Here is a 13,934-nt window from a genome sequence, read left to right on the forward strand (position 1 = left end):
TTAGAGCGACAGAAAAACAGGGTGACTATAGAGCTGGGACCGATGTGTGGGGGTGAGTCGTAAGCGATGAGGGTCAGAGGTAGGGACGGATCATGGAGAACCTTACATGTAAGTGAGTGATATGCTCTTTTCACACATTTTAGAGAGATCACTTTGGTTTTTATGAGGTAAGTGGGCTGAGAAAGGGGAGGTAATTTTGTTTCAATGGTATAAAAAAGAGAACACGGTGACTCACATTTGGGTGATGGCAGCGGAGCTCCCGAGAATTGATCATGATCAAGATATAGTTTAGAGGTCAAGCTGAAAGGATTTGCTCATTGATGGGGGATGGGGCATGGAGGCAGAGGGTAAGAGGAGAAAAGAAGAATAAACTATGATTCAGGTTTTTGGCCTGAGCAAAATTTATTGAGGTGAGGAAAACTAGGGGGAAAGGAAAGTAGGTGGCGCATGGGCAAGGGGTTCAGTTGGGACATGTTAACTCTGACAGGCCTGTTATAGACATCCAAGTGAAGACTGGCTTGGTTGTTGGATACAACCATCTGGGGTTCAGAGATCATGTTTAAATTTACAACTTATAGAGAGAGTAAAATTCACCCTTTGAGATGTAAAGTTCTATGAATTTTAACAAAATCATATAGTCATCACATTCAAAATAAAGAACATGATACAGACCATTTCTATCACCCCAAAAAAGTTCCTTTGTGTGCATTTGTGGTCAACCCCTAGCCCCAGCCCCTGCCCCCCCAACAATCACTGCTCTGTTTTCCATCCCTATAGATTTGGGATGTTCAGAATGTACAAATGGAATCAGCGTAAAGATAGCTTTTTCAATTTGGCTTATTTCACTTAGCATAATTCATTTGAGAGTCATTTGTGTCATTGCATTTATGAATAGCCATTCCTTCACAATATTTTATTGCATGAATGTAGCAGTTTATCCATTCAAGTTGGTCTGTTTTTAGCTCCATGGGCATTAGGATTTTGGGTTCAACTTGTGGGCTCTGGAGTCAAAAAACCTGAGTTCATGGTCTACCTCTGCCACTTATTGCGTGACCTTGGAGTGAGCCTCCTCATCTGATACATGAGGATAATAACAGTACCAATTTTTTAGACTTATTTTGAAGTTTTAAACGAGCTAATAATAAAGTACCTGGAAGAGCTTCCAGAATATTGCAAACTCTCAGCAAATGTTAGCTATTAGTGTTCATGTTTTATTTTCATACCACTAATTTTCTCCCCCTTAAAAAAAATTTAAACTTTTTATCTGGTAGATTTCTGTTGTATTTTTTAAAGTATTTTAATATAGCAAACAGAAAACATAATTATAAAAAAAAAAAAGAGAGCTACTAATTATTGAGAATTTACATAGAGCCAGGTCATGGTTTAAGCACTTCGCAGACATCATGTTTAACCCTTGCAGCTCAATAAATAGGTGCTGTGTTCCCTACTTTTATACATGAGTGATTAGAACCTAATTCTGCCTGACCACAATGTATTGTGAGGACAGACCCGGCCCTGAAGAATATGCTTTCAGAGTGTTTTCTCTTTTAGCAAGTTCCCCAGAACCAGCAATGACTTTAAACCTTTCCAACAAAAGCATTGCAACTGGGAAACCCAGTGGCACGGGCTTCTCCCTCCTTGCTGATGTCTTCTAACCCCTGTACGTTTTCTATATGAGACCAGGTGGCTTATTAACAGAGTGTGTAAAATTACAACATACATAAAACCAGAAAGAGAAATTGTGAAACATGCCACGCTTCCATTAGCTCTGTGAGTGTTAAAATAACAAAAAACTCAGGGCTGAGTGGGGTGGAATAAAAACAAAAGTGAGGTCAATAGTGCCATCTAGTGGAAAGGGGTAGCACTACCAAACCCTACTGATGACTCTCCCAGTCCATTTTAGTCAAACTATTCCCAAATTTTACAAAGCTGAATGGTCAGCAACAAAGTATCTAATTTGATTAACTTGTCATATTCATGTACCAACATTTTCCTTATTGCAAGTTTATCTCTCATGAAGACACAGCTAATGATAAATTAACATATCGAGAAATATACTTTTATGAGGTGATGATGTATCTGAATCAATTGCCTTTACACTGTACAACTACCAATAATCAATCAAAATCTGAAAGCAGCTTGCTTTTCAATAGGAGATGAAGATAAGTATGAGGATACAATACTCACTTGAGATAACTCTCCAGAATAAATTAAAAATGGCAACTGAGTAGTCTTGACTCCCCCAACACAATTTCTTGCAATGTTGGAAACACGGTTTCTATAACCCAAGCTATTAGAGCATTCTTACAATATAATTACCGGAAAAATGGCTCAAGGAAGGGAACTAACCTTGTTCAATGCCTACTAAATACTAGTACCTTACTTTACATATATTTATATTATTTAATACTTAAAACATCCCTGTTGTCTAAATCCCAACTCCTCTGCTAGCCAGCTAAATGACACTGGGAAAATAACCTCTTTGAGCCTGTTTGCTCTTCTATGGATAATAGCACCTTCCTTATAGGTTTGTGGTGAGGATTAAATGAGGTTTTAAATATGGAGAGATCTAAGCACCACACTCACTTAAAAAGTGGTTGTGGCTGCTGCATCTTCCCAGACCCAGAGGTTCCCTGGACATCGTGGGGGTGACGAGGGTTCCTCTTCCGAAGTGTGTGTAGGATGCAATGGTCTCTTAGAGAAAAGACCAGAATCACTCAGTTTGCTCTATTATCTGTACGCAAGGGATCTGGGTTTTAGAAAATGGATATTCTCACATCCAAAATACTAGCTCTCCTTGTCCCTGAATGTAAGGAAATTTTACCTGTAAGCTCAGTTAATTTCTGGAGGGCCATCTCTGAAATCTCAGGCCCATGTGACATAAACCAGAGTTTCTTCCTCTTGTTTTGACACACTGGAAAGAGGGACATGGTGTGCCTTAGCTTGAGAATGGTTTTGGAGTCTGTTGTCCATTTTACAGACTTCCAATCTCTATATTTTTGGCATGCTGAGCTACTTGCCATTAATCAGAAGCTACTTACCAGGCTCATTTGTATACATTATATATCTTGCACCCTTTGTTAACTTTGCCTGAAATTCTCTTCCCTTTTCTTTTCATTTGATACTCTCACTCAGTTTTCAAGAACCAATTCACAAGTCTCCTTGCTGTGTGAAGGCATGCACCTTCCTTTGGCTGCATTAATTGTTCTCTCCTCTTGGCTCACATGGCACTTTGGTAGTTTCTTGGAAATGTATTCACCATGCCTTGTGATCTATCTATTTATAAATCTGTCCCTCCCCAGAGTAGGTCTACTCCAAATGCTCAGGGACCATTCCCAGCTGCATCCCTCCTTCCCAGCCTCAGGCTTTATTTCCACTCCCTCCTGTTTCCTTGGGATTCTACTCCTTGGTAAAGTATTAGCACATAAGCTATTGTCTCAGGCTCTGTTTTCTAGAAATCTGGACGAAGCCAAATGAGAGTCAGCACTCCCAAACTGACGATTACTTGTGGAGATTTAAATACCACAATGGGTAATGGTACTGAGTACCACATTTCAGCAATCTGGACTTCACTTTCTTTCCCTCTAGTGGGAATCCAAAGGATTTTTTTTTTTGTCATTGTTAAATGTATTTGTAAGCATAAACCAAAATTGTTGGCTTATGGAATAAGTTTAAGGAAAAACCTTATTTGCATTTCCAAGGAAGAGATGCATGCTATTGATAGTTTGACAGCCCTTTCTGCTTACAATAATCTTTGAGTTGGAAATTGCATTGAAATCAGTTCTTTTTCCCTCATCATAATAATCGTATGTCAAACCTGTTTGTAGCTATAACACCACCAATGATATCAGAGGCTTTATAAGGCTGAGCCAGATAGAGTGAGTTTTTCTAAAAAAAAGTTGCTCATTAAAACCCCTAAATGTTCCAACTTAACTGTTTTGTTAGAAATGTTTTTTGCCTTCAGATCTCATTTCAACAAATTTTTGTAAGTTGAAACTAGTCAAACCTAGGTTCAGTTTTTTTTTTAGTTCTTGGTTTGACAACAGACTTCTGGGAAATAAAAGTAAATAAGCAAAATGTGGCCAGGAGAGAAAGGTAGCATATTAAGAAGATGGCTAGGGATTTGTTTCCATTAGGTTGCAAACTTGAGTTAGGGCCAAGGAGTCCAAACATTTTGAGTAAAAATGTTCAGTGGGAGGCTCTGAATATGGTTATTGGGACTAATATAGTGAATTTGGGGGGCAGAATAAGCACAGGAAGGTTCAGATAAGTTTACATGTTGCCTTCCCATTGGGGTGGGGACTGTGTTTCTTCCTCCTTGTGTGGAGCAGTGCCTGCCACACTGTAGATTCTCAGTGGATGTTTGAAAGAACGAGGGGTCATGGATGCATCAATTGATTACTGCAGTCTCAGGGGCTTGTTTCTCCCAATATTCTAGTCCCAAAGCAACTCCCTCAAATATTGTAGATGACTCATACCAGCTGGAATCTGGACATCCACCCTCTCACAAGGTCCTCTGATTGCTCACAAATGGAATAAAGCCCCATGTGAAGATAGCATGTTATCAGAATTGCTTAAGCCTATCTAAATTGGTGCACCTTAATTTTGCCTATGCTCCCCTAACTAGAACCTTCAAACACTATGCCCCTCTGGTATTGGAGTCTGTTCCATTCTTTCTTTTTCTTTCTTTTTTTTAAAGTAAGCCTGTAACCCCCTTCACCCTCATACTTACAGGTGCACCAGCTTACTATCTATTTTCTTAATACCAGATTCTGGTTTTGTCCTCGCTCATGAAAGATACTTACCTGAGTGTAATGGCCACAGACATGTTGGCATTCCTGAGTCTTGAAGTCGTAGTATTTGATTTCATTGTACCAGCTCCCGATAGCTGAAGTCACAGAAAATAGGGACAGAGATCCGGTCCAGATATTTTCTCCCAGGGAAGTGAAGTTTGGATGTAACTTGTAGGGTGGATTCAGCCGTGTGTTATGTGCAAACTGACAATTTGATGCCCATGTCTTTGCAATTTGGGCAAGTGCTGGGTCCCAAGTCTGCAAAAATAAATATTAAACAATAAGGGGGTCAAGAATGGAAGCTGTTAGCCAACAGTGTGACTGGGGTGAACAGAGTGGGAATTTGAATGGGGAACAAGGTATGCTGATAAGAATAGGGAAAGAACCACTAAACATGAATCCTCTGCATAAATTTGGTCTTTAGGTATTGCCTAGGGCTGGTAGGAAACATGATAATCTGATTTCCTGGAATTTAGAATCTAAGTGAGGCAAATGGACCAACATTTCACTGAAGGCCTATTATGTGCAAAATACTGTGTGCTGTATTTTTCATATTTTATATAATTCAGTCACCACAATAGTCCATGTTCCAGGAAGCTTAGAAAGGTTAAAAATCAGCTCAAAGCCACAAAGCTGGGCTTCAAACAGTTCAAGCCCAGTTGAATAAAAGTCTCATTCTTTCTCAGGATGCTGTGCTGCCAGCAACCAAAATGAGTAAAATTAGAGACCAAAAAGAAAAAAGAAAAAAAAGAAACCTTACAAAAATTAACAGTAAAGAAAATTTCAAAAAAGAGAAGTCAAGTCTACCCATGACCAAAGAAAGTGAAGTTCCCAAAAAGAGAAGTAAAATATACTATGGAGCTTGCTTGTAACAAGAGGGGAGGAGCAAGCAGAGCTTGGCTGGTTGTGTTTTGATTATAGATTGCAAATTTACTGCACGCATTAATCACAAAGATAAAGCCATTCAGAATTTACCAAGGATTTACCTCCCCGAATCAACACACAGTAGTAGTTTTTTACTATGCCACAAATAACTGATATCTTCCTTACCATGTATAGCATATCACTGGCTGTTGGATTCACCTCTGATCGGAACTTGTTATGAATCCTAACACAGTCTTTGATGAAATCTTCATTTTTGATATCTGGCAAAGTATTTGATGAATATGAATAACTGGAGACTAAAGAAATCATCCAGGCTGCCATAGCACTTGGGACCCACATGTCCCGTCCGTCTGGCACCAAGTCTCCGGAGGCTGAAATCCACAATCGGCGTCAGGTTCTGAGAGGGTGCCCCTCTCAAAGTGTTCAGTCAGCAGTTTTCAAAGCACAGCCGACTTCAGCTTTGAGAAAGGGAAATAGAACATGAGTTCATACAAGTTTGAAGAAATGGGTTTCTCCATATATGGTTTGCAGCTCATTTGCACTTTTAACCCTGTCTTTTCAGTGCTTCTCTGTGACTCAGCACCTATTGCAACATAGATTCTTATGAGGCTGCATCAGGCTGCCTCTGGAGTTAGAGGATCTTTCCAAAGGAAATTCTGAAGACTCTAGAAATAACAGTCTCCATTTTTTATGAATGGTTATGGTGATTAAATAAAACATATCTCTTCCTTCTATAAATATCTTGCAAAGTGTTTTTAAAAAACTTTTCTTTAGAGTTATATCAATACACAGTGGTTGGCATATGGGGTTAATATTATACTTTACCTAGAATTCATTTCAGATGGTGGAAGTGTGTGTGTGTGTGTGTGTGTGTGTGTGTGTGTGTGTGTGTGTGTGTATGACTGTACGTGCATGGGAAAGAAGGGGCAAAGAGAGACGGAACAGTAGAGAGAGCCTCAGTCTCAAATCCAGATTTTAGTTTCTGTTCCATAACAGCTAGAAGACCTTGGACAAGTCACCAAACTTTCTGAGCCTCAGATGTCTATTGAATGAAGCTAATGGGACCTTGTCTACCTCTTTAATCACAGAAGGTTTGGGAGGATCAAGTGAGCTAGATAATATATTAATGCAACAGATATTAAATTCTTGCTCTGCATACTAGGCTAAGTAGTATAGAGATAAAAACCACAGTCCCTGTTCTCAAGGAGCTCACAGTGAAGAGAATTGTGAGATGGGGGTGAGAAGGACAACTGCAACACTGGGAGCTGAGGATCTGGATGGAGGAAAGCTCAAGGAGGTAAGGAATCAGAGGACAGGGTGCGTAGTTCATTCTGAAAAGGACAGGGTTGGCCTCCTAGAGCACGTGAGGTCTCCATGGTTGCTCAAATAAGGTAGATGTTGATCAAGTGGAACAGGGATGGAGAAATGAAGGGGAGGGGGGGAAGGAAATAAATACATGTCCAGTTGTGAAGTAGGAAATGCAGTGTGATGGCAAGGCTAGAGAAGGAACCACTGCACTATTGTCTTTCTCTGTAAATATGGTCTTCAAGAATTGATGACGGTGGTGGAATATGCCTTCTCATGGTAGGGAGGATGAGTCAAATCAGAGAGGACTTCTGGAATCTACCAATGATTTGGATGTTATCACTACAGTGACGGGAAATTGTTGGATGGAGGGTTCTTAGCAATGGGTGGGGTGTGATCTGGTTTTAGAAAACACCCATGTTTTAGAAAATCAAGAGATATGGAGAATGGAATGGAGTGGAGAATGGAACTCATGGGCGTTCTTCAAAAAAATAATCACATATTCCAGAATCACATGACAAAATTATTATTGTTGCCAAACACAAAAAAATAATCTCACAAAGTCCTGATATATAATTTCAAATTTTGTCCAAGCTGCCTAATTTCTACTAGCATTCCTTTCTATTATATGGATCTAGGACATGCACTGACTTGTCTGGGGGTTAAAGGCAATTTTTTTGATCAAGGTAATGGCAATCAGCAGTGAGATCTTCTCCCAGCTTGAGGTGAAAACCAGGCCATGGGCCTACTTCCCATTGTAACCGAGAAATTAAGAATAAACAAATGGTTATCATTACTGAATCACTGTAGAGAAAAATTTTTTCTTACTTTCTAGTGTATTGTAGAATAGCCAGTAAGAAAAACCTGAAATTATTGAGCTGTAACCCAGCTCCCTTGATCTTTGATAATGATTGGGTAACTATTTAGCCTTTATCTTGTGATTGTAAAAATCTTGTGACTGGCTCTGCTTGAACCCCTTATCCTGTTTTACAACTTTAGAGTTTTATGATCACAAAAGACAGAAAAATAATTAATGCTTATTAATGAAAGAACTTGAGTCAGCCGAGAACTAACCCATCCCAAATCCTAAACTATCTTACTAGACGAAGCTGAATCTAACCAAAATTGGCCTGCCTGACAAGCAGTAGCTTAAACTTTAACCCGTAATTGACTTATACCTCATCATAATACTAAAAATCATGCCTATTATCATATTAAGGCTGCCATTTTCTTACATACATTCTCTGACTAAGCATGAAATCAACCTGTGCATGCTCAATCATTAAATCACTCTAACTTCGTTATCTCAAGCCATTTACTGATTATCCTAAAACTTGCCCATCTTTTGATACTATAAAACTGTCAGAGTTACTGCAGTTCAGGGAGATAGATTTTTAGGATGACAGGCTATCTGATCTCCTGCTTCCTGCTTAGTAATAAATTCTTTCTCTTTTTGAAACCCTGGTGTCCAGGAATTGGTTCATTTGAGCACATCAGGCAGAGAACCCCCTGCTTTTGATCAGTATCATCATCTTCTCTGGGTTACCATGAGCTAGACTGTCTGAGTTTTGTACAAGCAAGCCAGGTAACATTTTATGGTTGCTTGAACAATACCAATTTTACACATACAACTCCCAAGGATAAGCAATACTGTCTTGATATTGAACAGAATTAAATATTTTTTCTTTATTTTCCTGAACATAATGAGCAGAAAGAAAAGTCTGCCCTCCACAGAAACCATTTTTGCATTATTATAGGGAGCAATTTGGCTCCTCAAAGCCACAACCATCAACTCTCAATTCATACTTCATTTCCGCAACAAAAGCCCATAGAAGTGATTTGCCACAACAGGAACTTTTACCTGACGGCAAATGCAAGCCTCCACTTCTTAGAAGATTTACAGCTTTGCTGAGTTTTCCCACTCATTGCTCTGGGTCTTTCCCATAGTATATGGATAAGTATGTGTGTGTTTTTTAAGAAGGAGATAAATCTTCAGTGAATTCTGGGATTAAGAGATTTTTCTATGCTTATTTTATTCTCTTCTATATTGTTTAAAGTTTATTACACTGAGTATGTACTATTTTTTGTAATCAGAAAATAAATTAAAACTATTTTTATTTGGGGGGAGCCATGTAATCTTTATAGTCACATACAAATTAACACATATACATAGCCTGGTAAACCCATGCATAGATAAAAGACTAAAGAGATACCAGTATATGATTACGGCTTTCTTTTTGCAAGATGGAATATGTGCTCTGTATGCCAGCATGTTCTACGAAAGTATCTTAGAAAAAGCAGTAGTCTTTCAACATAATTGGAAATAACTGTATTTATCATATGGATAATTCTTACCCTTACTATATTGTTCTAAACATGTCCATTTACATATATGATGAGATTTTTACTTCTGAAGAAATGTCAGAACTCCCTATACTCCCACCACCATCTCTAATTAGGTTCTGCAAACATTTAGTCTGCAAAAATATCTAGTAACTTGGTCTAAGGGGATGGGAGTAAGGGGTAGGATGGACAGGGGTTAAGGATCCAGAAAGGGAGAGGGACTCTAATATTTATCAAACTTGCCACTATTATATTGTCTGTGTAATAATACTTTAACATCACTTGGGATAAGCCAGTTTTTTTTTTTTGTTTTTTTTTCTTTTTTTTGTATTCCAGTGTCTACAAATTAATTCCAATACACATGCTAGGAGCAGTTAATTAGCACTGAAGTAATCTAATCAGGAATCCAGAAAGAAGGATCTCCTCAAGCTGTAGAAAGGGTGATATGACTATTTTGTAACAGCTTGTTAATAAATGTGTATACATTCATCATCATTTGGCATAAGACTTGCTTTCATAGTAGTGTATCATTAGGTATTGAGGTTCCCCGACAGGGGGAAATAGCCCTTGCCTAACGTAGCTAGAACTTATCCTCCTGTAGGAGGATACCCATATTTAGCAAAATCATCTGACATTTGAAGCCATGATAGCTTAAGTCAGTTGGAAGCAGTGACAACAAGCACCAAGCCAGGCTACCCCATATTCATTATCTCACTCTGCTCTCACAATAACTGTGTGAGATATATATTAGTATTTCTAAGTTACTGATAGAGTATTGAGACAAAAAAGAGGTTAAAAAGTTGGACCAAGAGCGTAACACTAGTAAGATGTTAACACAGGGTCTGTGTGGTAGATTGAATCATGTACCCCACAAAAGACATGTTCAGGTCTTAGTCTGCATTCCTGTGGATGTGAACCCATTTGTAAATAAGATCTTTGAAGATGTTATTATTAGTTCAGGTGAGGCCAAACTGAATGAGGGTGGGTCTTCACTCAATATGGCTGAAGTCTTTATAAGCAAAGCACATTGGACACAAAAGCAGAAGCCAGAAGTAAGAAGGCAGAAGTAAGAAGAAGCCAGAAACCAATAGAAGCCAGAAGTGAGTAGAAATCAAAGGAGCAGACACAAGGAGAGGGAGATGGTTTTGTGACAGAGGACTGCTGAAACTACAGACTCCAGGAGAAAGCAAGACCTGCCAATTCCTTAATGGTGGACTTCTAGCCTCCAAATTTATTAGACAATAAATTCCTATTGTTTAAGCCAAGCAGTTTATAGTATTTGTCATAGGAGCCTTGGCAAACTGAGATAGTCTGTCTGATACCAAAGCCCTTCTGCAGTTGTTAAGAGTACAAGTTCTTTAGACTGTCTGGGTTCAAGTCAAGTCCTATATACTGGCTGTATGACTTTGAATATTTTACCTCTCTAATCCCTGGTTTCCTTATCTATAAAGTGGAGATAGCTGAAGCATCTCCTCATTGGATTAAGAGAATTTAAGTAAGAAAATATTTGTAAAAAGAGCTTAGAGTGCCTGGCACGTAGTAAGTACTCTGCATGTATTTTAGTTTCCTTGTTGCTAAAGCCAATACTGTGCAATGGGTTGTCTTAAACAACAGGAATTCATTGGCTCATGGTTTTGAGGTAGGAGAAGTCCAGAATCAAGGCATCATCAAGGGGATGCTTTCTCCTGGAAGACTGTAGTATTCTGAAGCTAACTGCTGGTGATCGTTGGTCCTTGGGTTTTCTGCCACATGACAATGCACGAGGCAGCCTCTCCTGGCTTCTCTGTTCCATTGATTTTCAGCCTCTGGCTTCTCCCTCCTGCTTTCTCTCTGTCTGATTCTCACTCTGCTTGTAAAGGACTCCAGTAATTTGGATGAAAGCCCAACCTGATTCATTTGGGCCACACTTTAACTTAAGTAACATCTTGAAGAGGTCTTTTGCATCAGGTCCACTCCACAGGAATGGATTAAGTTTAAGAACATGTTTTTTTTGGGGTATGTAGCTCCCAACCACTACAACATGTTAGCTATTATTATTACTTCCCTTTTACTACCCTATACATACATTTGTGCATTCCACAGGTACAATTTAACCTCAAACATAATTATATTTACAGTATACTATTTAGATAAGAAACATAAAATCAAGCTAATAGCTAGAAAAAATACATTTTGACACTATAAAAATTATTGCTATAGATTCACAATGGGTTTAGATGAAAAATATTCAGAATGGAGTTAAAGAGATATATTTCTTAATAGAATTATCTTGTGATTTTTTCACACTACTGTAATTAGTAGTCTAAACAAATAGTCCAAATAAATCATTTATTTTCCTAATTTTAGAAATGGAAGGGCTGAATTGTCCCCAATGATATTTTATAATTAGTTTTTAAACATTTTGGAGACTTAGATGGAAAATGATAAGAAATGCTACTTCTTATTTAAAGCTACCTCTTATACAAAGATATTATACAAGAGAAATGCCCCTACTGATAGAAATACTCATTTCTTTTAAAATAATCTACAAAACAAAGGCATATTGGCATTTTTTAGTTATTAGACTGATCCTTGGGCCTCCACTAGGCATGCCTCAAGGAGCCAGGCCATCAGGGTGGTTCCAAAGTAGGGCTCCAACCCCAGATCCTTTTCCATGTTTACTACACTCTCCAACAGGATTTGGACTGGGAGATAAATCCCAGTGACAGTTCCCATACTGTTCAGAATCTCTCTTCTCTGTCAAAATCTATTGGGCCAACCTCAGTGTGAGTTCCCTCCTAGGGAGCTCCTTAGTCATCATGAAAACAGACTTTTGACCAGACAAGCCTAGGAATGCCCAGACTTGCGCTTAGACTCAAACAGGAGATCCCCTTCCACTGTTCTCCTAGGTGCTACTAGTGCCATCATGCAAGGCACTTTTCACATTTCTATCTTCAGACTCATGTCTTCTACTGCTGCTTACCCTCTCCACCAGGATCTTACCATCTCACTGTGTTACCCCAAATTCCAAATTCTTACACCAAAATCTTGGCGTCATCCTAGACTTTTCTTCCCCTTACTCCCACATGTAACTTATCAGCAAAATCTATTAACTCTATGTTTGAAATATATCCAGAATTCTACCACTTCTCATATGCCCCACCCCCACCCCACCACCAACCAACTTACCTTCATTTCTTGCCTTGATTATTGCAATTGCTTCGTAAGTAGTCTCCTTACTTCCTTCCCTCCTTGCTATGGTATATTCTCCCAGCACCCAGAATTATCCTTTTACATAAGAGTCAGTTAAGTCACTCCTCTGCTCAAAACCTGCCAAGACTTTGATTTGGAGATGAGTAACACGAGGAAACAGTCTGCACGGAGCTTCCGTTTTTGCTGGGTGGATGGCTGCAGGCATGTACAGCTATTGGGAGTTGTAGTTTAAGGGGTGGCCATTTTCCAGAAGAGCTGCAAGCCACCAGTTATAGAAAAATCAGGCAGTTGGCACTTAGTCAGCAGCAGCAGTGTCAATAGTTTTCTTATCAGCCAGGAAACTCGGCTATTTTTCCACGCCCCTCAATCATTCTGTCAGTGTAGTAGATTGAATTATGTGCCTCAAGAAAGCATGTTCTTAATCTTAAACCATCCCTGTGGGTGTGAACTCATCATAAATAGGACCTTTTGAAGAGGTTATTATTAGTTAAGGTCTGGCCAACTGAATCAGGATGGATCTTAATCCTATTATTGGTGGCCTTATGGAGAAGGCCACAGGGAGCCAAGCCACTACGGAGGAGTAGACGCTGGAAGTCAATGGAACCCGGAAGAGAAAGGAGAAGAACTCACCATGTGTCAGAAAAGCTGAGGAACTCCGAGAATTGCCGACAGCCAGCCCCAGGACACCACAGTCTTCAGGGAGAAAGCATCACTTTGCTGACACCTAACCTCAAAACTGTAAGCCAATAAATTCCTGTTGCTAAGCCGACTGAAACTGTGGTAGGGGACAGTCCTAGTGCTGCCTTTCCCTATCCTGTGCTCAGAACCACATGTGTCAGCCTAGTAGATAAGGAGACTGCTGTTACATTCCTTCCCCTATTGCCCCGAGCATATGTAAACATCCACTGGAGTGTCTGACTCTGGGGCGTGTTTTACAGCGTTTGGCTCACTCCCTGGTGGTATATCCATCCCTGGTGGGGACAGAGCAGGGTTCTTCCACTGCAGCAGCACATGAACACAAGACAGAGGTGTTGTGCCACGCATCAATATAGAGACCTTTATAGGTCAATATAGAGACCTTTTGCTTATGGCAACTGTTGCTCGCTAGTGAAGCTGACCCTGCTCTGTCTCTTCTCTATGTGAGTTAAATGTCTTTCCATCAGAGTTTGTGTGAGTTGTGCTTTTGCTGGTGACCTGATACCTGTCTTGGAGTGGACTGACATCTCTTCAGGTGTCTCTTCTTCTGACACCAACCCATTGTATGGTATTTGCTTTAGCAGATGGTAAACTAGGACAGTCAGCTACCTAATTTCTTTTGATGAATGCCTTTTCTGCTGAACTTTGCCAGAATGCCTTCTTTTGTTTGCAACTAAGAATCCTGACTTTTTGAGAAAGAAGAAAAAAAAAAATCTAGGA

General features: G+C 39.4%; 1 protein-coding gene across 3 annotated transcripts in view; it reads right to left on the reverse strand.

Annotated features, from left to right (window-relative positions):
* Positions 1 to 13,338, reverse strand: part of GLIPR1 (GLI pathogenesis related 1) — a 23,181-nt gene extending 9,843 nt beyond the window's left edge. The window contains exons 1-3 of one of the 3 annotated variants that reach the window (XM_037845279.1): positions 13,149 to 13,338; positions 5,844 to 6,136; positions 4,806 to 5,051 (exon numbers count right to left, since the gene is read on the reverse strand). In XM_037845279.1, coding sequence (XP_037701207.1) covers positions 4,806 to 5,051; positions 5,844 to 6,017 — 420 coding nt within the window. In that variant the 5' untranslated portion in view covers positions 6,018 to 6,136; positions 13,149 to 13,338. Of the gene's footprint in view, positions 1 to 4,805; positions 5,052 to 5,843; positions 6,137 to 12,494; positions 12,734 to 13,148 lie in introns of those variants that run through there. The other 2 variants (XM_037845278.1, XM_037845280.1) reach the window with 2 other exon arrangements.
* Positions 13,339 to 13,934: the final 596 nt, after the last annotated feature.

The sequence above is a fragment of the Choloepus didactylus genome, chromosome 8 (genome assembly GCF_015220235.1).
Source record: "Choloepus didactylus isolate mChoDid1 chromosome 8, mChoDid1.pri, whole genome shotgun sequence".
Lineage (NCBI taxonomy): Eukaryota > Metazoa > Chordata > Mammalia > Pilosa > Megalonychidae > Choloepus > Choloepus didactylus.